The 27,958-nt window shown below is 32.8% G+C and overlaps 3 protein-coding genes and 1 long non-coding RNA gene across 6 annotated transcripts in view; 2 read left to right on the top strand and 2 right to left on the bottom strand.

Annotated features, from left to right (window-relative positions):
• Positions 1-7,208, bottom strand: part of Arms (Ankyrin repeat-rich membrane spanning) — a 28,125-nt gene extending 20,917 nt beyond the window's left edge. The window contains exon 1 of one of the 2 annotated variants that reach the window (XM_018507213.1): positions 7,169-7,208. Coding sequence is in view for 1 of the 2 variants with exons in the window: in XM_018507220.1 (XP_018362722.1) it covers positions 1,746-1,901 (156 nt within the window). In the remaining variant the exon portion in view is untranslated. Of the gene's footprint in view, positions 1-1,745; positions 2,852-7,168 lie in introns of those variants that run through there. The other variant, XM_018507220.1, reaches the window with a different exon arrangement.
• LOC108761007 (uncharacterized) lies at positions 2,098-14,792 on the top strand. Its single transcript, XR_001940106.1, has 3 exons — positions 2,098-2,110; positions 5,083-5,086; positions 14,720-14,792. It is a non-coding gene; the product is annotated as an uncharacterized LOC108761007 (long non-coding RNA).
• Positions 14,793-15,793: 1,001 nt separating this feature from the next.
• Positions 15,794-17,802, top strand: LOC108760974 (tRNA (guanine-N(7)-)-methyltransferase). Of its 2 annotated transcripts, none has more exons than XM_018507309.1 (7): positions 15,794-15,923; positions 16,223-16,357; positions 16,460-16,593; positions 16,801-16,985; positions 17,064-17,177; positions 17,446-17,547; positions 17,612-17,802. In XM_018507309.1, exons 2-7 carry the CDS (start codon positions 16,272-16,274, stop codon positions 17,741-17,743), a joined length of 753 nt encoding a protein of 250 aa, XP_018362811.1. In that variant the 5' UTR covers positions 15,794-15,923; positions 16,223-16,271; the 3' UTR covers positions 17,744-17,802. The 2 variants fall into 2 exon arrangements, with proteins under 2 accessions (XP_018362811.1, XP_018362806.1); XM_018507304.1 differs by having other exon boundaries at positions 15,795-15,923; positions 16,202-16,357.
• On the bottom strand, positions 17,790-27,822 carry LOC108760998 (coiled-coil domain-containing protein 108). The gene is made up of 18 exons (XM_018507317.1): positions 27,709-27,822; positions 26,852-27,071; positions 25,526-25,785; positions 24,713-24,995; positions 24,292-24,498; positions 24,014-24,218; positions 23,399-23,644; positions 22,883-23,111; positions 22,385-22,744; positions 22,181-22,257; positions 21,063-21,336; positions 20,751-20,966; positions 20,505-20,693; positions 19,909-20,162; positions 19,563-19,815; positions 19,193-19,413; positions 18,915-19,083; positions 17,790-18,073 (listed from the first exon to the last, which is right to left on the bottom strand). Exons 1-18 carry the CDS (start codon positions 27,805-27,807, stop codon positions 17,861-17,863), a joined length of 3,975 nt encoding a protein of 1,324 aa, XP_018362819.1. The 5' UTR covers positions 27,808-27,822; the 3' UTR covers positions 17,790-17,860.
• Between the last annotated feature and the right edge of the window lie 136 nt (positions 27,823-27,958).

A 27,958-nucleotide genomic window follows, 5' to 3' on the forward strand; every position in this document is an offset into this window, starting at 1 on the left:
ATACCCCTATACTTTTGGATACTTAAAATTGCGAACATATATTATTTCTTTATGGTAGTTGAAACATTACACACACACGCATAAATCTGCAATGTTTAAAATATAAATATCTGATATAATTTTATTGTCATCTTCGTAGTTTCATCTTTTTATTGCAATTTATTGCAGGTGCAAGTTGATATTATTAATAGCTTTTGTATGAAGATACCTATACTATATCCGTTTATATTATAACGTTCCTGTCCCTATCATCGATACGTCATTACACCTCATGTAAAAGGTAAACAGACTGACAGCTAGATATTATTGAAAACCGATGAAGTGTTAATAATTATATGACAAAGATTATATATATAATGATCTTCCTACCACACGTTACGTAATTTATCCATTTGCATAACTAATTCATGACATTGTTTCAGATCCATACAAAGTTCTGTGTAATAAACATATACATATGATATTATTTCTAAAAAATCCTACTCCACTGGATTTTAATAAATTCTAACTGCAATAATAAAATAAATTCCATTCTAGAATTATTCAAATCAATAATTAGTAGAGTAACATCGTGCATATAGTATAAATCCACCAATTGTTCTCGATTTGACACATACGTATCGCGTTTTTGTTGTTTTTTAATAATAATTAAAAATTTTTTTATTACTGAATTATCGCGAATTAAGTAAAAGAATTTTAATTTTAATTGCTCATAATTTAATTAAAAATCATTGTACCGCAATTCAAAAAATCAATTCTTACAGCTGCATCTTTGCTCTATCGAATGCCCAAATTAAAAAAAAAAATATGTAGACATTGTACAAATAAAGTAATTACACATTTTTACTTCGACAATTAATTAATATTTTGAATCACAAACTTCTAAGAATTATTTTTGTAGCTACGCCAAAAAAGAATTTTACTGTTGGAGGAAGCATCAATCTTCACAGCACATATAATTTTGACAACTCGCAGTTTCAACATTTCCCGCATGATTTACTTCGAGTGCGAAAACATTGAGTTAAAATATGCTATTTATTCCAAGCCGACCAACGGTATAAATATCGACGAGGTAAATATCGATGAAAATAGTATAGAATTCGTCGTTCGAAGCGGATTCCGTAAACTTCGCCAATTCGTATGATTCATCTGCGTATGATTTGTTTATTTTGAAAATCTATCTGGTGGATGCAATATTCTCGCTATTATCTGAGACACTGAGTCTGTCACGGACTGTCATTATTGTCAGACCGTAACAGACGTCTCTCGACACCGCTTGTTACCCACGTCATTTATCACAAGAGCTATCCCGACTAAATCTTGGCACGCTCGTTGTAGTACAGAATGAAAGAGTTTCATTCATAAAGTTCCGCTCAAATGTTTCCGGAAATTGTAACTGGTTGTGACATTCGCCAGTGTTTACGGAAGTCTAAGAGAAAGCTGTGTTTTGCAAAACTTTGCATCTCCGTATGCAAAGCACTTGCAAGATTGGATTAAGAAAAATAAAAATATCTAAGTATAAACTTGAATTATTGCAAAAAGTAATTTTTTAATACACCAAGATATGAAAATTGATTATCTCGATAAATAAATAGCTCAGGTTACTTTTAGCAAAGACGATATATATCATACATCCTCTTTATATTATTTTGCATTCGATAATAAAAGATAAAAAGACGATAAAACAGATATTATAAAAATGTTGTATGAAATGCTGAATGCATACAAATCGCTGTATCGTCTACCTGTTTGCTTCGGCTCCAAAATGATTGAATGGCTTGTTGGCAAGTCGAGGAAAGCGACCCGTAAGTTCTGCCAGATCTTTGCGGCGGTAGCAAGGATGGAAAGGATGCATTTCGCCAGTTATGTAACAGATTTGTTCTTTCGTTCGTATACTCCATAGAATGGAGATCGGTGTCAAATTCACTTCAATTAATCGCATATAATTACGAATAATGAGAAATATTCACGATGCGTTGCAGAGCGACTAATTAGTATTTTTTACACGAGCTGCATCCCGTTTATGCACGATGAATTCATCCCCGCATTAGCTGCGCTTCTGTTCCTTCACTAATTTTAATCGTTTCGCTTCTTTTGCATGCAGTACACGGTCATGTTCTCGTCCAATCCATCGCAAGTGCTAAAAAGCAGCTGAAGAGAATGGACTTTTTCTAATTAGAGGCACACGTGACATGTGAATACGAAACGTTTCGAACCGTCCCGATTCGACACACTTGTTGAATGTAAAATGATCATTTTGTCTACAAGATACCATTTCGTCACACGAGTTGGCCTGTCTGACTTGTTTATGCGATCCTTTTTCTCTCGGCAAATAGAAGCGACTCGAATCAGGTATGAGCTAAAAACGTTCAACGTGTGTCATCCTCGTTTATCCACGCTAGTACATTTCGCTGGCTAAATTTCCAGGGTATTATGTGCACAGAGAGACACGTCACACTGAAATCCGATCCATCGAGGGCAACATCGGCGTGTTATTGGACGCACTGTGTCGTAACAAAATGAAAAACCATATCGGCTTGCAAGAACACACATCGGAACGTCACGACATGCAGCACGAGATAATTCCTCTGCAAGATATTGTATTATCCCTCTCCTTAGAATTATAACTATCATCTATAAGCGCGAGCCCATTTGATTACACAAGAAACATGCAAAATAGACGAAATATCTGAACGGAAATATTTGGATTAAATCGCTTAGTTTTAAAGGACCGCATATTTCTGTCGAATTTGTCGTCACGCGTCGTGAACACATTTCTGTTCTGCATTCTACAGCCTGATATGGAATTCGGTGGTGATATAACTTCCAATCGCGGTATTCGCGTAGCGTCCTCGGGAAGACTCGTAAGCAGACTCGCGAATCATCCAAAAGTCTCGGAAGACTTCATTTGCGTCGCAGATAAGAGCTCGTCTTGTTTCTACGTGTCTACGTCAATCTTCCTCGCTCACTGCCGCATCCGATCTGCGGAGAACACTCTTCGCGAGGGTCACGGGGGATAAACTGTGAAAGAGCTTTCTCGTTACCCTCTCACACGCAGGGATTTCTCTCGACCACGGATGGATCATTGTCCGCGACGGTCATTAATCATTGCACGCGAATAAAATTATCACTTGCGTATATGGATCGCTCGGAAATCTCGAATAACAAACTGGAGCAACTGAGGAAGTAATTATAGCGATCGAAAAATATTTCGATTGATGACGGCAAGAAGTTTTGCAATTTCGCGTAAATTAACGTAAAATAAAAGGGTAAAGCACACCGCGAGCGATGAACCACTGCCGAGAAAGATACGAGATTCAAGGCGAACGTATGTACAACCGATTATCAATATCTCGAAGCCGCGATAAGGCGCGGCCATTTTTCGAGATATATTTTATCTTCAGATAGACGACGACTATAATGTAGAAGACTAATCGAAACGTAAAATTACATTAATGGTCTTAGAAAGAGCATAAATCTTGGAGAAACGTTAATAAAAACGTACGTTTAAACGAAAAAGTGGAGGAATAAAGTTTGAATGATTTTTTCGATCTTATATTAATAATTTTCAAAGCATTTTTCGATGCTAATTTCTGTCCTTACATTAAAATATTGTGATTGTATCTAATAATTTAAAAAAAATAAAACGTAATTTTTAAGATTAAAAAATTGTTTTATACGCATTGCCAGCAATGACGATGGTTTCGAATTATGTGATCTACCGAAATGACAAGACAAAGATTAGACTCGCATCTTGTAATAGCTCCTACCTTGTAATAACTATCGAATGCTAATATTGTGGCCAAAAATATTCTTGGCAAAGTATCATCAGTGACGGGACGTGAATGCTTCGTGATTCATGGCGCCACAATAATAAAATATTACGACTAGTTTCGCACTATTCGCAATCGAACGACAGATTGTTGGCCTGTGAGATTACAAGCGAAACTTTCTAATCGATCAACTATTCTTCTTATCAAGCATCTCGTGATGCGAAAGACTGCCAACGAATGGCGCTCAAAATCGTCAAACGATATCATTCTTTAGCCTCCGATACTCACCGATTTACGTACACTGTTATATATCAAAGGAGCAATGGTAGTTCAATCCTTTGAGTTAAAAAAATTTTATTTTTTACTTCATAAGGTTACTCATAATTTAAAAAATTTAAACATTTTATTTTTTTAACTTTCATGTGTACCCAAATCAATCTATTTCTGTAGTTAGTTTCAAAGTCAACACGTTTATATTAACATATATACTACTTGTAAATAAAGAATAAACTAAATTCGAATTAAATTTAATACATTTTTTTTAAGTTAAATTGTTTTATTCTATTTTAGTTAAATTAACAATTAAGTAGGAGCAAAACCTATAAAAATGATTAAAAATAACTCAAACTTGGGTATAATTTGAACTGTAAATTTTAAACAGCGTTTTTGACAGAACTTACGAAAGTGAGTGAATGAATAATAATTATCATGACTCAAAATATAAATACATAAACAATGCTTTCTAATCATAGTTGATTAACAGCATTAACTTTTATTAATTACGTTCTTTAACGAGATACACAGTTGTGTAATAAATGTTTAAAATTTGAAATAACAGAAAAAGAGAGATTGGCGGTGAACATTACAAGATAGTAATTTACAAGAATTCTATTTTTTTATATGCTTCTTTCTCATTTCAAAAGAAAATTGAAAATTAAATGAAGGAAAAATTTTCTTTAAAAAAAAAAAATAAAATTTAATTTAAAAAGTCTACAGAAATTAAAAGAATATTTTGAAATAAATACTACGTGACTTCAAAGAAGTCACAATTTTAGAATATTAACAGAGAATCATTAATTCTAAAAATATTATCTCTCTGTACTACACAAATGCTGAATCTACAATTAGAAAGAAAATTAAATGTCATTCATTAATAAAGTTACAATCGTAGTGTCGTGCATTTCGCATTTATCAAAATAATAATTAGCAATAATTACACTGAAATGCGACGCAGGTAGAATATTTTGAGATGCAAGTCGCGCCGCGACTAATTCTAATTAGCTAGAAAGTAATTTTTTTTTAATTAGAGTAAAGTCGCTCACGCAATGTCAGTCGTCTGAACCGGATATCCTGAATCAAGAACCGTGGCCTATTTTGGCGACAAGCGTCTAACATCTCTGAACGATGATAATGAAAGCTTTGGCAAGCCTCTAGCATCGTCATAAGAAACGGAGGAGACTCATTAATCAATGTCGTGCCCAAAACTTGTGGCGTACATTGGCAATCTCGAGAGTAAACCGAAAATAAACCTGCGGCTATCTAATTGCGAAGAGGAGACCGATATGCACCATGCAAAAGGTGCATGGGCAAATGCTCAAAACATATGTGATGACGCATTATTTTGACTAATTATGTTTTTTTTTCTAAAAAAAAAAACTTGATTCTGTGTGCATAATTAATACTGAAAAAAAAACAAGAAAATACAGCAGCAAGTGTACAAAGAGCAATTATTTTTTTCTATTTTCCAAAACTCATCTACAGCAGGAGTCTCTAAAACACCCACATTTACTATACATTTATAGTTGACACTTAAAGTTGCCTCGAGAAATCTAATACTAACTATGCGCAAATTACGCTTTGCGTACAATCGCGGCCGTCTTTGTCACGCCACTCTCTGATTTATGGTGAAAGCGCAGAGTATAACGCGGCGGTCGTCGGTCTTGATGGAAAGACGCTATTAAGCTTTATGCACAATGAAAAGCACAAACAGGAACAGAGAATAACAGATGAATAATCGATTGATGCATGCACGGAAAGAAAGTTTTGCAGAAATATTTAAAAAATTTATAGGTAGATATAGATCTGAAAATTTTTTGTTGAACTATCAAAATAATTTTATAGGATGCAGCTCAAATTGGTCACTAAAAAATTGTCGAAACTTTTTGCAGCATTGCTCATCATGCTTTCCTACTAATAATTATTTTGACGATTCAACAAGATTATTTCCAGATCTGTATTCAGCTAATATTTTAGATACTTCAGCAAAATCCTTCTTTCTGTAGTTTCCAATAAGTTGAAATTTTATCGCTTGTTTTATTCTCTGTTAATACATATAATTTTTCATAGATTGAATTCTTATCGTTTGTGTTATTCTCTGCCCCTGTTGCCTGTGTTTTTTGTTGTGAATAAGGCTTTAGGTGAGAGAACCGTATGTTTCGCACTGCTGAAAATGTGCTGCCAAAACGAAAGAACCCTACGTGATTCTACGCGATAATATGAATGACATAGCTTGACCCATTCAGCGATAGAAAATAGAGAGTGGGTCACTCGGAAAATGTACGGAACAATACATGACGCGTTCTGCTGGCGAGAAACACACAGTCGGACTGTGTAATTTATCTCAGTACGTAACAACAATAATTTTAGCAAATGCGCGAGACCACGCGATAATTGAATTCTTCGAAGTAGAAAAGTTGCTTGTTTGTTTCTTTAAACTTTTGGCATGCACTTAAGCTCCTGTTATATTACGGAGATCATATTATCAATAAGATTTGCCATACGAAAGAGTTTATCATCTGTCGTATCTACACAGAAAGATTTGCTGAAGCATTAAAACATTTAGTTAGATACAGATCTGAATTTTATTGAACATCAAAATAATTATGTAAGAACATTCAAACTGGTTGTTAAAATGTTGAAACTTTTTGCAGCATTATCATAATATTTGAACTGAATTATTTTGATAGTCTTACAAAATTATTTTCAGATTTGTATAATTTAGCTAAATTTTTAGATATTTCAGCAAAATCGTTCTTTTCATGTACACGTTTAATAGAAGAAAAAATTTTAAGTTACATTTGTATCAGAAAATTTTCTGATTAAAAATAAATAAATCAGAAGATTCTGATCATATCAATCAGAATTCTGATTATTTCAACTAAAATTTCAATTATCAGAATTTCAACTTTTTCCAATGTATGTACACACAAATTACTGCAGTACTTCGTGTATCTTTACATTAGACATCTAATATATTTTAGAAATAAATGTACAATTGTACCAAATTTTTAAAATAAGGGATACAATTCTCGTTATGTGACAACAGTCTCTAATGAGATATTTATGAGAAACGAGCATTAATAATAATAGTGTGATATTTCTCCAAGCAAAATTACCTCATGGAACCGATGCTCCAGACGATGTACGATGTTTTGAGGTCGTCCTTTCAACAGAGAAAATTGATTTCTGCGACATTCTCCTGTCCCAGTAACGTGTTTGTAGGTCTTGTCACTGAGCGCTTTGCTCTTCGTTCGCAAATGCGACATTTCGAGGACGATACTTTCTCGACAAACGATTCGGATCGTTTAAGTAAAAAGATTCATTTATCACTTACAATCGTCCCGAAATCGAATTATTTTAAATTTTTACACTTTTTATTCGCGCTGCAAATAAACCTCGATTTTGAAATTTTCGGTAGCAGAAGGAGTAGCCATTCCCATACGTATTCGTAACGTGGCACCGTTTCGGGTTTATCACACTTCAAATAATAACGTTGCACCAGACGCGTTCATCTCAGTTAGCTCATAATTGCTTGATTAATAGCACGTTCGATGAAGCGGAATTTAATGTAAAACGCAACTATGCCGTGCCAAGTGCGATTCTTGGAAGATCACTGTGCACTCGCAAGAACGCAGGACTAATCATACGTTGCATTCGTTTCCTTGACTCTCTTCTCAGTAATCTCAAGGCTACAAGGATCTCAGTAATCTCGAAGCGTGGTACGTGATATCGTCCATTGTGCATGTGTCATGACTGTCGCGTTTATGGAAAATTACACACACGGAAAAAACGACTTTTTGCTAAAGTATCTAAAAATTTAGCGAGATAATTTTGTTAGAATGTCAAAATTTTTTTGCAACATTACTTTTTATGTTTGAACGTCCTACATATTATTTTGATGAACCAACAAAATTATTTTCAGATCTGTATCTAATTTAAATACTTTAGCAAAATTCTTTTCGTCCGCAAATATCGATCGCGTAAAGCTGTAACTGGTAAAAATTTAAAAAGCAAGGAACGCATCCTTGAGGCTTGCTATGATGACGGTAATCGGAATCATAATGTTAACAGATCATTAATTATCCTCCATATCCCTATTATTTTTAAATCAATTAATTGAAACGATTTATTTCTCTTGTCCTTATTTTATCAATAATTTTTTTATATTATTACTGTATCATTGAGATGATCAAATAGATGAAGGATATTTCACTTTGTGTGATGATAGATCAATAAGTCTAGAACATAAGCTTGGAATTTATCTAGACGTTCTTGTGTGAAGTGTTTGGTAATAAAATTTATATTACGTTAGATTAGATGCGTATATCTGTCACCAATTACATCGAGTCCTTCGGAAGAGTCGGGATATACTACACTCTCGTATTTGCGCATTACTGTCAATCGCATTCTTGCAAAGATAACGATTGTCACCATGGAGTAAGGCAATAAAGCAGAGTGTTACTTTTTACGATTTCCGTCTGTTGCAAAACGAGCAAATAGAGTTTTCTCACGTAGCTCAATATAATTTTTGACATTTTACACAGCACACTTTATCTAAGGGATAAGATCCTGGAACATCTTTAGAACATAAAAACGTTCTTCTGGATGTCTTTAGGATCTTCCTTAAAGATCTGTGCTAAGAATGATAACGATCACTTCGACTATAATAAATATTCCAAATATACATACGTAAAAAAATGAGAAATTATCAATCAACAATTTCTGCAAATGATCAATAACGCGAACCGATTTCAATAATTCACGACGCGATACTGACGAAGTAAAGACGCAATTAAGCGGATGACTCTAAAGTAAAATTATCCTGTCAGAGTAATCAAGCCAATCGACGTAATGATCGATTGCACGGAAGGATCGATGCGATCAGCTGATTCACGCACTATAGAATTCGCGCTTTCACTGACTACACTACCGGAGAAGAATGAAGGTAAATGTGCGTTTGTAAGTGTGTTTGCCAACGCTTTTGCACGCGCGGTTTATCTTCTCTTTGATGGTTATTTATCATCGCAGCCCGACACATATCGCTCCTTTTTAAGTACCTGATAAGCAGTCAAGTTTCTGCATCTGACAATATGTGCAAAATATTTTTGGCCAATCAATAATAAAAAACTTAGATTATATTATTCATTTTATTATATGATGTTCTCAAAAATGCTTTTAATATTTTATTTTACTATATTATTATTACTGTTTTCGAAATAATAATAAATTAAAATAAATTAAAAAATGTTAATAAAAATAATCTTAAATTCTGATATACATTTTTTTATTATTTCAATTGTTTAAGGAGTTTATGTATTATATAATATACAAATATTTGTATATAAGCTGTGAAATATTTATGTTAAATATAAGATAGCGTTGACTTACTAAATTCTTTAAAAATGCAGAAACTAAACGAGATAGTACAGCGCATACGGAATGAGGTTCGTTATATAGGTGATGTCTTTTCATAGCAATGTCGCATTGATTTTATTTTAAAAATTGACAGGTTATTTCATCGGAAACGTTGACATTCCTGTTGGTATGCGTGCCGCGAATTATTTTCGCACTACGCGGCATTGAGTGTTTTGCGAGAAATAAATTGGGCAAATTCAGGCCACACGTCGCGAATATATAGGACGGAAAAACGATCGAACAGTAAGAAGTCCGAAGCACAAATTTTAAAACTTACACCGCCGACTTGCAAATAATGTCCTTGTTGTGATAACGCTAAATGACTAAATGCGTCACGTCGTATTCATTAACAGTCTATGTAACTGTTCTGCATTGTCTATATTTCGTTATCATAGTATAATTATAACTTAAAAGTTTTTATTATTTACTTTATTACCTATTTCCTTCCGTAAAGATACCAAAAGATCAATTTTGTGAAATACGATTTAGCTTTGAAATCTCCAGAAACATTTCATGATTAAATCTAATAATATAAAAAATAAAACTGAGAGCTAAAATTATGAAAGTATAATTTCAAGACTTATCATCCCACTAGAGATTAGAAACGCTTTGAATTTTCGCAAATAAAGAAATCTATCTCTGTGCTATCTCTGAAAGAACGTTAATTAGGGATTATACATCTAGAGCGATAGATTTACAAAGACAATAGTGAGATATCTTCCAGTCATTTTATTGTAATGGCAAATATGGCAAAATCTAAAATTTACCCCTTGTCTAGGAATCACAAAAACGATCGTGAGAACTCCTGCCGTCAATTTAGTTTAAGGGCGCAGTAGGACAGTCATCATAAACCACGGCAAAGTAGATCGAGGCCAAGGATCGAAGGCTTGGGCTTTTAATCATTCGTTAAACGAAGCGATATACGTCACCGTCGTTAGTCACGATCGTCACGATTCCTGATGTCACGCAATTTGCAAAAACGTCAGGAATTGTAGGATTTGCAGAATCGAAGAGCGTATCGTTAACGAGAATCTTTTCGTGGACGATTATTTATACCCTGCCTGATATCACTGGAAATTTTCTTAACTCGAAGGATCTTGCATTAATGACACGTTTTATCGCATCTAAATATAGGACCTTTCATACTACGTGCCTTTCTATCAATCATAATTTCATTATTGAAAGAAATACCATATATTCATTAGCGAAAGGAACACCATTTACAATCCCTTTAGAAAGAAATTCACACAGTTGTCACAAAAAACATCACTGCACATCGATAAATACGATATTCAAATATCTAATTTATTTATTTATCAATTTTTTTAGGTTTTTATTCACTAATTTCTCTCTTTCATTATTTTCAATTTGCTCTTCACGTTCTTCGCTGAGAAGTATCACCGAGCGAGAAATATAAGCGAACGTATCTTGTGCACTGTATGGCGAAATCAGGACGGTTAGGACGAAGAAAACCGCAGATTGATAACGATAGTTTGATCGCGCGGCTGGCTCGCTCGACGCTCGCACGATGCCGAGCGGCGCAACATCCTTCGCGTACTGCGGTCGAGAGAACAATTGACCGAGGTAACAACACCTGACATTCGCGTGGGCGATCCACGTGGACGGGGCCGTTCGCCAGGTGGTGCGAAAAAGAAAGAGAGGGAAACACACCGACGACGTCAGGAGGACGTAGGAGAGCGAACGTCGAGGAAGACGTTGCCCTTCTTTATCTCTATTATAATAAACATCTGGATGCGTTCTTTAGAAGATATCTATACATCTTGATTTATTAATAAATTTTTATATATAATAGTTTATTATCTCCACATGAAGCACCTCTGCTTGAAATGCCATTTTCACAGAAATAATTGACTAAACATTAAGATAAGATTGCATTTAATATCAAGAAAATAAGAGTCATATTTAACGGTAGATTCGTAATGAGAATATAAATATAGAAATCGTGTGTGTATATGTAATGCATATTGTGTTTTTAATATCAGGATTCTCGTATCAAAATCTGAACATGCAATAAAAACCTGAGTTGTGAAGCAATATTTTTTTTAATGCTTTTTTTAATCCAATCTAATAAATACAACAAAAATTATAAATTATTTAGTATGTATTAAATATAATAAAGATAGGAATTATAGTAAAGATATCGACTAAATTTTTCCATGAAAAATATTGTATAAATATTGTATTAATATTATAAATTTGATATAACTATTTCAGTATTTTGCCCGCAGAACATCTTTACAAATCACATTTGGCAGGATCATTATCTGTCAGAGAAATCTTGTTTGAAAGTTGGTCAAAGTTTTCGAAATGTACCTTATTTATTCCGTTACTCGCATAATGCAGAGAATAAGTAATCGAGGACTCAAGAATTGCGCGCCAAATAAGTATGAACAGCTGATCGCTGAATGGCATCAGCTGTGCCAGACTAAACAAATGTCGATGAACAATGTAGCATCACAAATGTGTATTTACGGCGAGAAATTGATAACGGTACGAGATGTAAACGGCTGCTAACAACAATTTACGAGGCGAAATTTTATTATCCGAATAAAGAAAGAAAAAGAAAAAAGTAAAGAAGAAGATTGATTAAATTATATCGATACAGAACAGCAACAAACTTTTTGCAATCTCTATGTATACGAAAGAAAGAGTAAACCATTAATTAAAACTTAATTAATTTTGTTTTAATAACAAAGTTCAATAAAAAACACGAACGGTAATTTTTAAATAAAGAAAAAGGCAGGTCTGTGAGTCCTACTTGTTTCAGAGAAATGTAATTAAGATAATTATATAAAGATATTACTTGTACCACAATATTATTTACGCAAAACGGCATAATGATACTCGCTGTACTACTATATCTAAAGAAGTAGTACATATTGAGAAAACCTCGATTGATAACAATAGCATCAGCAATATATAAAAAATGTACGAGCCAACAAGCTCGACCTATTTACTTCTGACAATAGGGAAAGATATATGCGAAATGTTGTTTTTCTCATCAAATTTTTATTTCACTTTCTCAACCCGGAATTATCAACGAAACGAAAGAAATTTGACTCGCTCGCAAAATAGAGCTATGTACTATCAGCTCGGTGTGTTTCGCGATTTGTAACATTGCTTAGAAAAGATGATCAATTTCGAAAGTATTTACCAAATTGGGATCTACGGAGTTGAACCACAATCTAGGATCCCACATGTTCCATTTTAGAGAGATGGTCTTATTGTTAGATTCGAATTCCGAGTCGTCTTCGTACAACATTCTCCTTCGCGCGACAGACAGTTTTGTATATTACGATTTCGACGACTAACTAGAGCCGTATGTCATCCGATTTATATTTACATACGATCGCTCGGCAGGCTTTGTCGTATTCGGCACGCGAGGTTCGCATGAACCAGCGGTTCTCAAGTTATACTCCAAGTGTGAATGCGACAAACGATTGCGTACAATTATGTCACAATAGTAAAAGTAAGACGATTTGTCTCGTCTAAAAATAGTGTCTTTGCATTCATTTTACCAGGGTTGGTAAAGAATAAAGATTAATGTTTTTTTTTAAGAATAAAACATATTGTGTTTCTTCTTGAATATGTTTTTAATGCTTCAAATACGCTTTGAACAGTACTATAAACAAACATATTAAAAACATCAATTAAGCAGGTTTTAAACTGTTTAAAAGACGTTTAAAACGTGTTTTTTACCAACTCTGCATTTTACTTCGTAATAAAAAAATTCAACATTCGAATGCAAAATTTTGATAATATCTACAAACGTGAAAAGTATTACCTTATTTATTTTTTATTATATATCTTTTATTTAAAAAATACTTATTGCTCCATAATGCTACACAATATGTTTTATATTTAATTAACGCTTATTGCAATAAGCCTTTTAGTTAACGATTCTTTTAGCTAAATTCTGCACTGAGAAAACTTTCTGACTAAAAAATGAACCAGAAGATTCTTATTACATCAATAAAAATTCTGGTTATTTCAACTAGATTATAATAAAACTATAAAAATTTATTCAGAAAATTCTAATTTGTCCATTTTCAATCTGAATTCTAATTAATGCAACCAAACTCTTTTTCCAGTGTGTTCCTTTGCATTTGTGTGTTTTTCTAGACAATACATTACTAAATATTCAAAATTATTAATTCTACGTCTATCTGCACTCGCTAATTTTGCTATGACTAATGAAAACTACCAGTTTTCCATAGTTCGTGTATACAACTTACACTCGATACTTCACATCGGTACAAATCAATCGACGTGGAGTTTGAGAAAATACTCGTATATACAAGTACATATCTACTAACAATCATTCTCATTGATTTAACGATCATCGATTGGAGCGTAAATACCAATCGCATTATGCAATTTTCTTGGAACTTATCTACATTCTATTTATGCAATCAATACATCGTACGACGTTTCTACATGGATGAAGCGTGAACATAAATATCAGTATTAATTTTATGCAAATAGATCAATTATATACAATTGTTGAGTTCGATCACATTTTTACAATATTATCGGTAATTATTTTTATTGTTAACTATATGATAAATATTAACTAGGGATAATTATATAGCAAATAATCATTAACTGGTAGCAATTAATTATTATGTCAAATTAACACAATATTTTAATTTATAATAAATATTCACAATAATTATTATTCAACTTATCGAATTTTTCGCAACTTCTCAAACTTTAAACTAAAAATTGTAATAGCGTTATAAAAATTGACGCTAATAATTGAAGCGTGCAAATTAGATTGTATAAATATAAATAAATCTCTTAAATTAATATTTTTGACAGTGAATTCCAAAAAAGGAATTTTTTGTTGCAAAATTAAAATTCTTACATTTATTTATTATTATAATTACTTCCGTTAAAATATTTCTTTTCATCTACACGTAATTGAATTAACTTGCATATTGGTCGAATAAATGCAAAAGCAAGATGATGACTTACCAACTAAATGAAAGAGCGTTCTCTCAAAAGATTCGATGCCGTCATGAATAATAAATAAACCTCTTTCATGTGCCTGAAAAAATGAAAAGAGATTTAAATAACTGTTCAGAAAGTTACATGGCATATCTAAAGATTAAACAATAATCATCCTACATTTACCAATAATTCACAATATTACACTAACAACAAAAGATACTGAATTTTAATAAATAATTGTTTAAATAATATTAATATAATCTCATACAGTACAAAAGCTTGTAGCAACATTACTGCAACGTTTGCAATGTTATTACAATATTTCTGGAACGTTGTAACATTGTTGCAATATTACTGGAATTGTCTGTGCTGTATGGGTAACATTTATTTACAGAAAATAAATATTTATTAAATAAAAAATATAAGAGTTGAGTCAAATTAATCGTTCTTGTACTAAATATAAATATATATATGTTTACATTTAGTAAATATTCAATTGGTACTATTTAAATATTTATTATTTAATATATACAGTCTTCTGTCAGTGTAGATATTAGGACAAATATAATTTACAAATTTCATTGTATTCTCAGAATAAATGCTCAGAACAATATCTCTCTCTTCGTGCTCCTCTTTCCCCTTCCTCTGTTCCCTTCGCCATTTTTACTATTTCAAAAAGAATTTACGCCTAGCGATGAAATAATTAGCCATTTACTTAAATCTAATCTTTATTAAGTATAATTAAATAACACTCAATGACATGAATCATGAATAGCGTAACATTTTGATTTGATACGCTCATTTCTAGAAGATGACACTTGTCATCAGGGAGACAGACAATTTCCTGTCACTGCAACGACGCAGTCATTTCTAACTCGTTTTCTTATCAGAATATGCAAAACGTTCGCAAAAGACAAAGATGCGTCCGCGTAGGATGACGTAAGTAGGCGAGTATATATCTTGATTCATCGCGTCTCCCCAGGGGAGACGAGACACAAAGGAGCAATGTCGCAGGAACGGAGCTGCGAGATCCTAACCTCACCTGGGCAGAGGGATTCCCCCGAGGAGTCCACCGCTCTCCAAAGCCGGCGTCGTCCCGCGTCGCGCGTTACATAAGTGAGCCACAGTTCCCGCCCGCGATTACATGTTTTATTGACACGTTGCAAGGCCGCGCAGCGGCGACGGAGGAAGACGATGACGACGCATCCGCAATATAACAAAAGAGAGAATCTCACACCGTGCGCAAAGACATGTCCATTGTCTATCTTTCACGCCGCGTTATGCATCAGTGCCACCGTCGTCCGCCAGGCGGCACAGGTGGCGCGCTCGATCAGCTGATCGTCCCGCGCACGTGCGCCGCACTTTCTCTGCACTTCAAATATATACACATGTATGTAACAAATGTATATACAAATACTACAGATTTGGAAAATACACAAATAGATCCATATTTAGGCCTTCGTTATTAGCAACTCGTGGCAGGTAAGGATAACAGATTCATTACATTATTGAGCGCTTTTAATTAAGCCATACTTTCTGTACATTTCTGCGTTCATTCTTTCTTGCATTCTCGTTTTGTTCTAAATATTTTTAAAAAAATCTCTTTTTTAATTATACTGTTTTTCTTTATTTCTGAAGTGCTAGAATACAATTTCTTTAGAGCGCTAGAACAAGATGCAGTGATTAAAAGAGATGTGTGTTATTGGCTGGATATAACCTTTTAAAATATATTCATGTTTTGACACATTGCATTGGTAAAGGAAGAATAACACGTTTTGCAGACTTTCAGTGTTCCTTCGACTTGAAAATATTTAGCAGTATCTCGTAATCATGACGACGACGCTGGCATTACCGCAAAAGAAATATTATAGACAACGTGCGCATTCGAATCCAATAGCCGATCATTGTATCGAATAGTGAGTAGTTTTCCATACATTTTTCGTTATAACAATTAATAACTAATTATAGTTATAAGATTACAACAATTACCATTACCGTTTGCCATTTATTCATTGCAGCCCGATAAAACCGGAATTAATGGATTGGAGCACCTTATATCCACAGTATTTTCGGAGTAACGATGAGCAGACACTAGAAACACAAAAACGTGTAGAATTTGCAGACGTTGGTTGTGGCTATGGAGGATTGCTAGGTAATTTGTTCCTTCTTTTCTCTTTAATATATTTAATTTAATTTATTACATATACAAACAAGATTTATATGAATGTTAAATGGAAATGAAAAAATGTATACATAAATTGTGAGGTGACAGAATGTCTATTGTTTTAATTTCTATCAAAAAATTTATAAAAGAATGTAAAAACCATAAAATCAAAATAATTGACGAATTAATCCTCAGTTACTCTGTCACCAATGTTCCCGAATAATTTGATACTCGGCATGGAAATCAGAGTGAAAGTATCAGACTACGTTATGGATCGCATTGCTGCTTTACGATCACAAAATCCTGGCCAGTACCAGAACATTGCCTGTCTAAGAACAAATGCCATGAAATACCTGCCAAATTATTTCTATAAAGGACAGGTAAATAGAAGGAATTGTTGATATACATTAAAGGATAGAATAGTTTACACATTAATCTGTACCTTTTTATTTGTGTAGCTAAAGAAGATGTTTTTCCTATATCCAGATCCACACTTCAAGAAATCGAAGCATAAATGGAGGATAATAAATAAGTCTCTGCTGGCAGAATACGCTTATGTTTTAGCCGAAGGAGTATGTATCGTTTATACTTTATATTATTTCTACTTACCGAATTTATTATAGGCTGGTATTCATAATCTAGTATTCATAATCATTCTTATTTTAAGGTCATCTTAAGTAATGTTTTAAGATGATAATATGTGTGACTCTGAGATTGGTTTATGACATTCTAAGATCATACTTAAGATCATCTTAAATATAAGAACAGGCTATGAATATCAGCTATAATATTTGTTATATATTACTTCTACAAGAATTAATTTTTTAAATTATTACATAGGCTATTGTATATACTGTAACGGACGTAGAAGATCTACATAAATGGATAGTTCAACATTTCCAAGAACATTCACTGTTTGAACAAGTTACCAAGCAGGATTTGGTAAGTACAACTGTTTTTATTTCTTTTTTCTTTATGGTAACATCGACAAATTTTATCGAGACAGGCAGCTGATCCTGTAGTGGAAAAATTATATGAAAGCACTGAGGAAGGTAAGAAAGTCACCAGAAACGAAGGAGACAAATTTCTGGCAGTGTTCAGGAGGATCGTAGATCCTTATATTGCAACGAATAGCTAGCAGCAACAATTACATATAATTTTCCAGCTATTGTATATAATTATACAGCGAAGGATATTCTGGAGGGTACTAATTCTGATTCCGTAGAAGTGGATTTGTCTCGTAACAACGACGTTTCTAAAATGAGTTGCAAGAAATAAGAAGATTAATGATTATTTTTTTAAGATAAAATATATTTCCTAATATATCTATACATATACCTCGTCTAATTGTCTTTTTCCTGCTCACGCTAGGTACCATGTTCAAGTAATCTATGTGTCTAATATCTGTGTGTTGAATTAAATGTGTAGTCTTTAAAGCGAATTCTTCGTGCATTATGACGAATAACATCTGCAAAATAAAGGTAATTAATGTTCTTTTGATAGATATTGAATCCAATTCTTTTGAAATTTCAACCAAGGAAATTCGGCATATTTAAAGTAGATATATGATAAATTTAACCGTAACTATACACACTGGAGTCCCAGTGCAAGTTGCTAACAAAAAATAAAGATTTTTTGTTTTTTAAATGTGATCGTTCTGATCGCAGAATGATTTTCTAACCATTTTTTTTATCAATCTGTTTATTGATCTTTTAGTGGCATTGCTGGTACGGAGGGCCAAGTTTTTATATGCTTTTGACTAATTCTACAATGTGCTTTTTGTTTCCTGTTTCTTGCTGTTTGTCTCTTGTCTTTTTGATCAAAAAAGAACGTGTGCCATATCCCACAGTGTTGCCGACAATCGGCAACGCTTATCAACTCCAAGAAGATAAGTCCTAGCTGGTAACTTCTCTATACCACACTACCACAGGCACAATAGAGAAGTTACTAGCTGGGACTTATCTTCTTGTGTGCAGTTGAGTTTGATAAGCGTTACCGACAATCAGCAACGCTGTGGGATATGGCACGTTCTTTAAGGCATATAAAAACGGCCCTCTGTACCATCAATGCCACTCAGAGCGTCACAATAGACGGCCTCTTTTTTAACATCCCCTCCTTTGTTTTTGGGCCTTAGGTATACTCTCGGTGGTTTACCATTGCCTTCCGAGAGGAGATACGAGCGTATAATGAAAATGTTTATTTTTTTTTGTGTGTCACCAGGAATCGAACCCGGGATCTCTTGATCTCTAACATTGCAGACTAGTGCGCTGTCCGCTTTGCCACGCTCGCTCCCGGGCATAAAATCCTACCTCTTCAAGTATATGAGTAATTAACGCTCGTGGCGGCGAAATGTACGATCTCTGTATCAGTCTTTTTCTTTCGTACAAACTCATTCTAAATTGCGAGTAAAATAAATTTGATTTTTCCCGTAAAACGTCTTGCATTATGTTTCTGAACAGTTTACTGTTGACTATTTCCCTAAAATGTGACGAAATGTATCATTAAAACACACATATTCATTTTATAAATAAATTAATCTACTCTGTTCTTGCATATTATTATAATATTTGGAAAGTAAGTAATTTACCATAGTAGACCTTCTATAATAAACGAAGACCGACTAATATCTTTTTTCCCGAATGTCGTTCTCTCATTTTCCTCAATGCATATTCCTTTTGGTGGCGCACTTGTCAATTCTTTTATTAGACTAACTTTCAGAAATTTGTCTTCTACGCTATAGATAGAACATTGAATTGTTATGGCTTTGTAAAATGGCTGAGGTTTTTTCAAGATTTTCACCGGTAATTCCTAGAGGCAAAAGAGTACATAAATTTAAAAAAAAAACTTTTGTTTTTACATAAGACGGACTTCCTTTTCTATGAGTTTTATATTAAAACTTTCTTAAATCATTTTAAAGTCTTAACATTTTGCGAGAGAAATTTATATATTTTATTTACTGGAACGCTGATGCCTTTTTCCGTAATAGTAAACTGTCCTTTCAGTTCCTGAGACAAGCCTTCGTGAATATATACACTTCGTTGATAGATCCGTCTTTGGCTAGCATTAATAAACTCACACGGTATATCAATATCAATCATGCAAGGATAGCCTTTAGTATATATAGTTACACAGAAGCTTTTGACAGACATTGGCTTTATCAAGCCTTTCGGCGGATAAATTTCCACGTGAATTATTTCAGATGTCTCACATCTGATAGAGTAATGCAGAAATATTAATTCAATTCAGAAAACACTTCAGTTCAATAATTTATTTCACAATCCGTATAGCTTAATTCAAGCAAACCTTTTCCATTCGTAGGCGAGTACGTCTTGCGTCAAATTATTATGTATCATAATCATCTTAACTACATGGCTGTGCGTAGCTATGTGAGAAACATTTATACAGTTAGTAGTAAAGTATATGGGAATATCCTCATCCTCGAAGCTTTGTTCGCATGGAACATATTCTCTAATTGTTGCTGGTTTATGTGGCAAAGAAGATTCGCCTTCGAGTGTCAGTTCTTCTTCTCTATCACCCAAAGTCAAACGCAACTTCCCCTAACGATAGAGAGATATATCAATTTTTATTTAAAAAAAAAAAAAAATTTATTCATTAATTTTATCTATTAACTCTGGCTATACACACTCGGGTCCATAGGACCCCACCTATATTTGTTACCGTATTTCCGTAAAAATAAATATATTTTAATTAATTTTTTTTCAACCGGAGAATTGATTAAGGAACAAGTCCGTAATGTGTAAAAGTTGATAGAATTAAGGAGATATATAGGTTCAAAGAAAAAAAAATTAAAAACAAAAAATCTTTATTTAGCAAATTGCACTAGAGTTTCTGGAACCCTAGTGTGTATAGCTAGTGTTAAATTTGTTATATATATATACTTTAAAAATGCCGAATTTTCTTGGTTGAAATTTTAAAAGGATTGGAATAGAAGTTTGCGGATTCGCGATTGCATGTGGAGTCTCGCAGGAAAAAACTTTATAGCAGTACTCCTGATTTATTTCATACATCGTTCTTGGATTTATAGAAAACGGGATGCTGTGATTTGTACTATTATGCACCCAACACACCTAAAAAATTTTCACGTTATGGACGTTATTGTATGTTTAAATGAAGCTAAAAATAACCTGGTAAATAGGATCTTTTTCTCCAAAGTAAACATGTTGGAATTTGAAATGCGTGCCATTTAAAAGCTGGAGCTTATTATCAGAATCAGATAAACATTCAATTATCATAATAAAAAAAACGTGACGATTATCTCCGAGGTCTAAGTCCCACTTTGTCTCGGTCTGACCTAATAGTAAATAATGCAGCTCTAGTGTTATCCAGATCTCTTCTCTTGGCTACATTTTATTAAAATGATAAATTAATAATAGTAATAATAAAGTAACAAAATAAAGAAGTTACTGTAACATTGTAAAATTATAGCTTATTTATACTTTAAGATTTCCCGCTTTTGGCTGTATAGAACACACTTTCCTATGCAAGCAATCGTACTTTGCACGTTGAAATTTGAGACAGCCTTGAGTATTTACAACTGGTCGACAAGAACAGAGCTGCACTTTTTTGATATTCCACGAAGCATTCACTGCAACTATGTTTGTTAGAAGCAATTTTATAGTAACCTTTGGACTATGTAAAACCATTGCTGGAAAATTTATGTAAAATGTTTGCGATGTCCCTGGTTGCAAATCTCTGAGTAATATATTGAGCCTAGAAATGCATGTACAGACCTAATTTAGATAATTTTACTTTTTTACTAGCAACTAGCGTGCTAGTATTCTAACAAACTAGAATTCTATAAATAATATTTTTTAATTGATAGTTTTTTAAAAAAAAAATATAAATAAATAGAATTATATTTTTTTAACTGTTAGTTCGCGCTAGAAGACTAACACGCTACCCAATTAGCAGACAATGTTTTTAAAAATATTTTTAAAAATATTTAAAAAGCATTTTTAAAAACATTTTTAAAAACGTTAAAAATAATGAGTTAAGTTATCCTTTTTTGATTAAAAAAACGTTTATTTTAAGAAACATTTTTTAATGTTAAAAAAAACGTTTAAAAAAATGTTTTTTCAAACTATTATTTCAAATGAATAATGAATGTAAAATAAACATTTAATAAATGTTAAATAAACGTTTAAGAAATGTTTTTTCAAACCATTATTTCAAATGAATAATAAACGTTAAATAAACGTTCAAAAAATGTTTTTTCAAACCATTATTTCAAATGAATAATTAATGTTAAATGAACATTTAATAAACATTAAATAAACGTTTAAAAAATGTTCTTTTAAATATTTATTTCAAATGAAATGTTATAATGTAAAATGAACATTTAATAAACGTTAAATAAATGTTAAATTAATGAATTTTAAAAACGAATCGTGAAAAGTATAAAATTAATGAAAAATAAACGTTTAAAAAACATTGTCTGCTGATTGGATAATTGCTGCTAGTAAAAAAACATTGTATGAATTTGACCATACACACATGATAAAATATTAAATTATGTTTATATCGAAAAACAACAAGAAATTCTATATAGGTATACGTGTTTATTTTCATCAGCTTCCAAAGAGAAGCTTTGCTCACATCTGGGTAAGATCCGTAACATTGCAAACCTGTCACCTATTGTTTATTAAAAAAGAATGGGCATTTATATATTTATTACTATGTTTCGTCAAAGTATTATTTTTTTAAATGAGCTTGTATTGGCAAACGCATTTAAAATAATACTATGCACACAGCATTTTACCTTCAAAGTAGGCAATACACATAAACAGCGCACTTTACAAATATTCCTCGGAATCTGATTCGGAATTAAATCTGTGTTTATATCAGAGCTCATCCTCACAAAATACTGAACGAAAAATTCGTAAAATCCCGGAGTAGTAGGTGTGATAAGAACAGTAATGATTTTATCTTTTCCGGTAACAACGGTGTCCGCAGTCGGATGTATTTTTACATCACGTTTTATATTCCCGATTGGCCAATTGCAATGAATACATGTCATTTTGTAATAGATGTTTACGGGACTCATGTTAAATACTTGAAAACTTAATTCTTTCGTATCTTTGTATGCCTGAATTCCAAAATTTAATTCATCTGGCGCTGACTGGAAAATACAATAATATACATTATTAAAATTTTGTACTATAAAATTTTTATTATTATATTTCGTTATTATTTTAAAAAATAATTTATTTTTTATTTTGTATCTTGCTATTGTTTTATTATTCATTAATTAATTTACCACAAGAACACCAGATTCGCATTTTCCTGTTACATGTAATGTTACGCAGACGCTAGGGCCAATGGGAATTCCATCTTTTAGTACGATCAATATGCAGTTTATGTCAAATTCATAATCTCCAAGTGTTGTAGGACAAAATAACCATTCGTGAATAATTATATCGTTTGAGTAAATTTTGCCATTTCCATTTCGTATTTGAAGTTCAGGTGTCACATTAATGAATTTATAACTAAAGAATTGGTGTTAATCAAAGACAATCACAACAATAAACTAACAGTCCACTCTCTTAGAAAAATATTTTAATTAATTTTTATAATAGAAACATAATTTCTTTTTTATTAGAGATATAATTAAAATACAGTCTTATCTTTGAAACTTAATTAATTCACGGCAACCACATTAAAGGAATTTTGACAATGTATATTGTTTTTATTGGTGCTTTATACAGTGTTTCAATTTGTTACTAAATATTAATATGTATTTTACGGAATTAATATTAATATCATAGAGATTTACCTTATTACATGTCGAGTGATGTTTCGCATATAAAACTGCTGCAGACTTTGACAGCCTGGAAACGTCGATGCGAAATTCACGGTATTCCGATCACTAAAACTGACATTCGCATATTCCGTGTATCCCTGAAAATCTATGAAACATTCCGATTTCATATTTCCATTGAAACGTATCGCCCAACGTTCCATATAAACGCGTTTATCATCGTTTCCGGGTAACATGCAGACTACAATGATCTGATAATCTCTGAAAAGGATCACAATGCATCATTGACGGACAGAAATTGAAAATAATATTGAACGCAGAATACCAATATAAATCGTTTCAAATGCTTTTTAAAAAATAAAATAAATATAAACGTCATGTAAAACGAATGTAAAGATAATATATCATGATAAATTACACTACAGTTTACAGCAAAAAATTATTTCAAACTAGATATAGTGTTTTTCTTTTATAGACTTTTGAATAACAATACTTATCTGATGAAAATAATTAAAAAAAAATATTTTTTGTAAACTATTGTTATTTATGTGATACGTGCGACGCGCTTTTGCGACGAGACTTCGTTAGATTCGAGCAATTAGGATCATATAAAATATTAAATGCAAGTACTGATGAATTATGCCCATCATCGGCTTCACGACAAAGTGGCTCGATGCTGGCGGTACAAAGCGATACATCAGCGGTAAATGCCCGTATCTTCGTATTAGAAATGTGGCGTATGTCGGCGATGAGGGTACACAAGGAGGAATCTTAACTACGTGAGGTATCTCATACTGAGGAATCCAACCATCGGAGCAAACGGGAAAGGAGTGACCTATGTAAAAAAGGATTAGGTAAGAGTGGCGTTATGTAAACGTAAGAGACAGATAAAGAAAGAGAATACGCACCTATTAGCCGCACGGTTGTGATTGCAGGGAATGTCAGAGTTTCTTTTCCAAAGCGGTCTTCTTGCCGCTTGACAAAAACATCTCCAACGAGGTCTCTCGCAAAGAAACTGCTTGTTCGGTCGGGATTAAACGTGACTTCAAACAGAGCCGTCTGGCTCGCCGATATTCTCATGATAGTGGGTGTTATATTGAAAATTCCTTCAACATCTATATACAAAATTATCTAATTAATTAATTGTTGACAAAAGAATAGGTCTATGTGCTTATATTAGCAATATTTAATTTTAATTTCTATGTTCTTAAAACAAATGTACAAGTAAAAATATAAGAAGTTGAAAAGGTAAGATAAGAAGGTAAAGAGATAAGTAGTAAGTAAAATAAAGCATTAATAATAATGTATATTGATTTGATAAACAATAACCTTGGTCCCATTTAATTAATACATCGGACTGGCTGTGATTAGTAAGACACAGGGTTTCCGGAATTTTTCGCTCAGCGTTTTCTGCCTCTACGTCGGCCTGACCGAAGTCGATACAATTTTTCGACGAAGAAACGACAGGAAGATTTTGCGTGGCAACAACAGTATCGCTTGTGTATCCTTCAAAGCCATTTTTTAATCTCGTAGGATAATTAAAACGGGTTTGTGTGCTCGTTTTACGCAACGCTGTGCAACAGTAACCGTATAATTCTATGATAATCGGTTTCTGTAAAAATGAATCATCATGAATATGTCACGTAAGCATATGAAACATTTTTCTTAACACGTAGAATCTGAAACGCAGTAAACTTTTTCCGACTGAATGATAAATATGTCTTAGGCCCAGTTTCACAACTCACGGTTAACTCTTAACCGAGGTTCAACTTATTTCTCATTTTTTTCCAATTTTAGAATTGAAAAGAGATATGAATAAGTTGAACCTCGATTAAGAGTTAATCGTCAGTTGTGAAACTGGGCCTTAGTGAGCCAAAAATATATTACGTAATATTTTAGTCAAAAGAATGTTACATGAATATTTTAATAGATTAAAAAGATATTACGTAAATACAAGGTGACACACGAAATGTATAAAGCAAATCATACCATTTGCTTTTTACGTAAAATATTTATTTTTAATAAAATAATACAGAACTGATGAATTACTAAAGTCTAAAAAATCGGATAATTATAAATAGTATCACATTTCGTGTGCAACGAGGATTACGCTCTTTTTAAAAATTCAAATTTTCCCATTACGTGATTCAGGATTAAGCACGGAAAATGGCACGCGTAGATCCCGCTTTCCTGTGGTACAAAAGTAATTGTTATAAATTTGCGAGAATAGGGTCCGATGTGTCCGTGTCGCAAATTTGCTTCAAACGGCCTTCGAAGAGAGTCGAACATAAAGGTCGCCGTGGCTTTCGAATCATTGACGAGTCTAATCCGTTTCTTCACCTCACGATTCTCGTTCGGACACGTCATGACTAATCTCGTGGCGGACGAGGAGACCATGGGTCCTGCATGCGTAAATAATTAACAATTAACGTCATACGGTGACGGAAACGTTCATCATAAACATTGTCGATTTCAGAATACGTGTGGATAATTAATGACTCGTAACGTAAATTAAACATTGTCCGTGTCTGTATTTATTTAAAAGCCTTGGATGACATATGCTTTTCATCGGAAATATAAGGTCGTAATTATCTCTTTTTAAATGCTTCTGTTGATGTTTGTTGCGCTTTGACAATTGAACACCTCGATTAAGATCTTTCGTAGTTAGGTAAAGTTTATGTTAAACTTTGAAAATTCTCGATGATGTATTCTCTTGAAGTACAAATGATGGAGTCTCTTAGAAGCCAAGCTGATCAATTTTATGAAATAAAAAGCAAACAAAAATTGATGAAGGTATAATCGAGTGCTCGGTATATATATATTAAAATTAAGAAATTTTTTAAATAGCAGAATTGATCAATTTCTGAGACGCTTCTGATAGGCTCCATCAATCATTTTTACTCCAAAAGAATTTATCATCAAAAACTTTCAGAGATCGGAAAACTTTAATACAAAAGATTCTTTTAATTCTTCGGTGCCACTTTTAGGTATGCAATGGTATATTCAGTTTTTTCCTTTTCTAATGTTTCTCTTGTAACTTTTTTTTATTAATAAAGAAAATACATAATGCTTAATATCGTTATATTATTCCTTATGGCGTTTTGACAAAAAAAATGTGTTACAATATAATTCGTTTTTATGAAAATTGTAACTAATTGAATTGGGTTGGATATGTCCAAATGTGGCAACAAAGACAATTACGATTTATAAGAACGACCGTATTGAGTACATAAAATATGATAAAGAAAACCTTAATCGGTCAAAGTTAGATGTTTCGAATAATATATTAAGTATTTTTATTAAATCAAATTTATTTCAGATATGATTGCGCGCTGATTAAACTTTCGGACTTCAACACAATTTTTCTAAAACGCTAATGATCCCCTAAATTAGATTAGAAAGAAAGAAACTAAGAAAGAAAGGGTAAAGATTCTTTCCGACGATCATTAATTGGAAAGAATTCCGTACCAACGCACGTTCCGCGGACTTGGATTTCCGCGCGTTCACCAGCTGAATCCACAATCGTAAAGTAATCTACGTTTACGGTGAATGGTATGAATGGTCGATAGTATATTTTGCACTTATACGCATGGCCAGGAAGTAAAGACCAAGAGTAGCTACACAATTCAAACACGTGATCCAGCGGATTGGTAGACGCATCTCTTCGAGCCTCGTAAATTTGCTCGATCTGTAATACACCATTAATCAGTCAATATGAGTGCTTTACACAGAGCTGAATGTTTTACAAGCAAATAGCAAATAAGGTATACAAATTTAAAACAATTTTTTTTCTTTCATTATTATAATTCCTTCCAATTATTCAAAAGGATTATATTCGACCTCTCTTTTCGAATATTTAAACACGTCCAAAACTTATTTTATATAGCTCAAAATATACGAAATAATTTACTTAATTTTCAATTAAAAATTTTGACAATATTGTAGTGATTTTTAGACGCATTCTCTTTTAAGTTAATTAATGTTCCAACCTCCTTTTTATAACTAGACATTAGACATATTAAAAAATCATTTTATACAGTTTAAAATGTGTAGAAAATAATCCGCTCTCTTTTTAAACTAAAAAATTAATATTTTGATCATTTTTAAGCGTGTTCTCTTAATTTAATCAGAACCTGGTCAAAATCGCTTTCGTGTCCATTTCTGTCAATGTAGATTAACTTCGAATCTCGGTTTAATTTACTCTTTATCTTTTTCTAATTCTCAAAACCAGAGAAGAATAAAAATAAAGATAAATTATTATAGTTAATCTACATTGATAGAAACGAACATATATTAAATATGTAAACAAGAAGATGGACACTAACGCAACTTTTGTTAATTATCTCCAGCCACTTGACAGTTGTGGCGCCCGTTTCTACCTCGCCGAAGTCTACGTGGATTTTTCTACTCGCTTCGCATAGCATTTTTTTTTCGTTTCTATTTGATTATCAAGTGATTTTTTTATCTCTCTTTCTTTCGCTCGCCAAGAAGCGGGACACGGCTCACACGGCTCTCTCGTTGAGGTCTCGATCGCGCGATCGATGTCTGTCCTCTCGAAGGTGCTCGAAGGCAGGC

The sequence above is a fragment of the Trachymyrmex cornetzi genome, unplaced genomic scaffold, assembly GCF_001594075.2.
Source record: "Trachymyrmex cornetzi isolate Tcor2-1 unplaced genomic scaffold, Tcor1.1 scaffold109, whole genome shotgun sequence".
NCBI lineage: Eukaryota > Metazoa > Arthropoda > Insecta > Hymenoptera > Formicidae > Trachymyrmex > Trachymyrmex cornetzi.

Coding starts and splice junctions, on each gene's coding strand:
- LOC108760998 (XM_018507317.1), bottom strand. CDS start 27,807: ATGCTATGCGAAGCGAGTAGAAAAATCCACGTAGACTTCGGCGAGGTA. Junction 24,219..24,291: donor CACAACCGTGCGGCTAATAG/GTGCGTATTCTC, acceptor TTTTTTACATAG/GTCACTCCTTTCCCGTTTGC. Junction 21,337..22,180: donor AAGCTGATGAAAATAAACAC/GTATACCTATAT, acceptor ATGCATTTCTAG/GCTCAATATATTACTCAGAG.
- LOC108760974 (XM_018507309.1), top strand. CDS start 16,272: ATGACGACGACGCTGGCATTACCGCAAAAGAAATATTATAGACAACGT. Junction 16,986..17,063: donor ATTATTTCTATAAAGGACAG/GTAAATAGAAGG, acceptor TTATTTGTGTAG/CTAAAGAAGATGTTTTTCCT. Junction 17,178..17,445: donor CTTATGTTTTAGCCGAAGGA/GTATGTATCGTT, acceptor ATTATTACATAG/GCTATTGTATATACTGTAAC.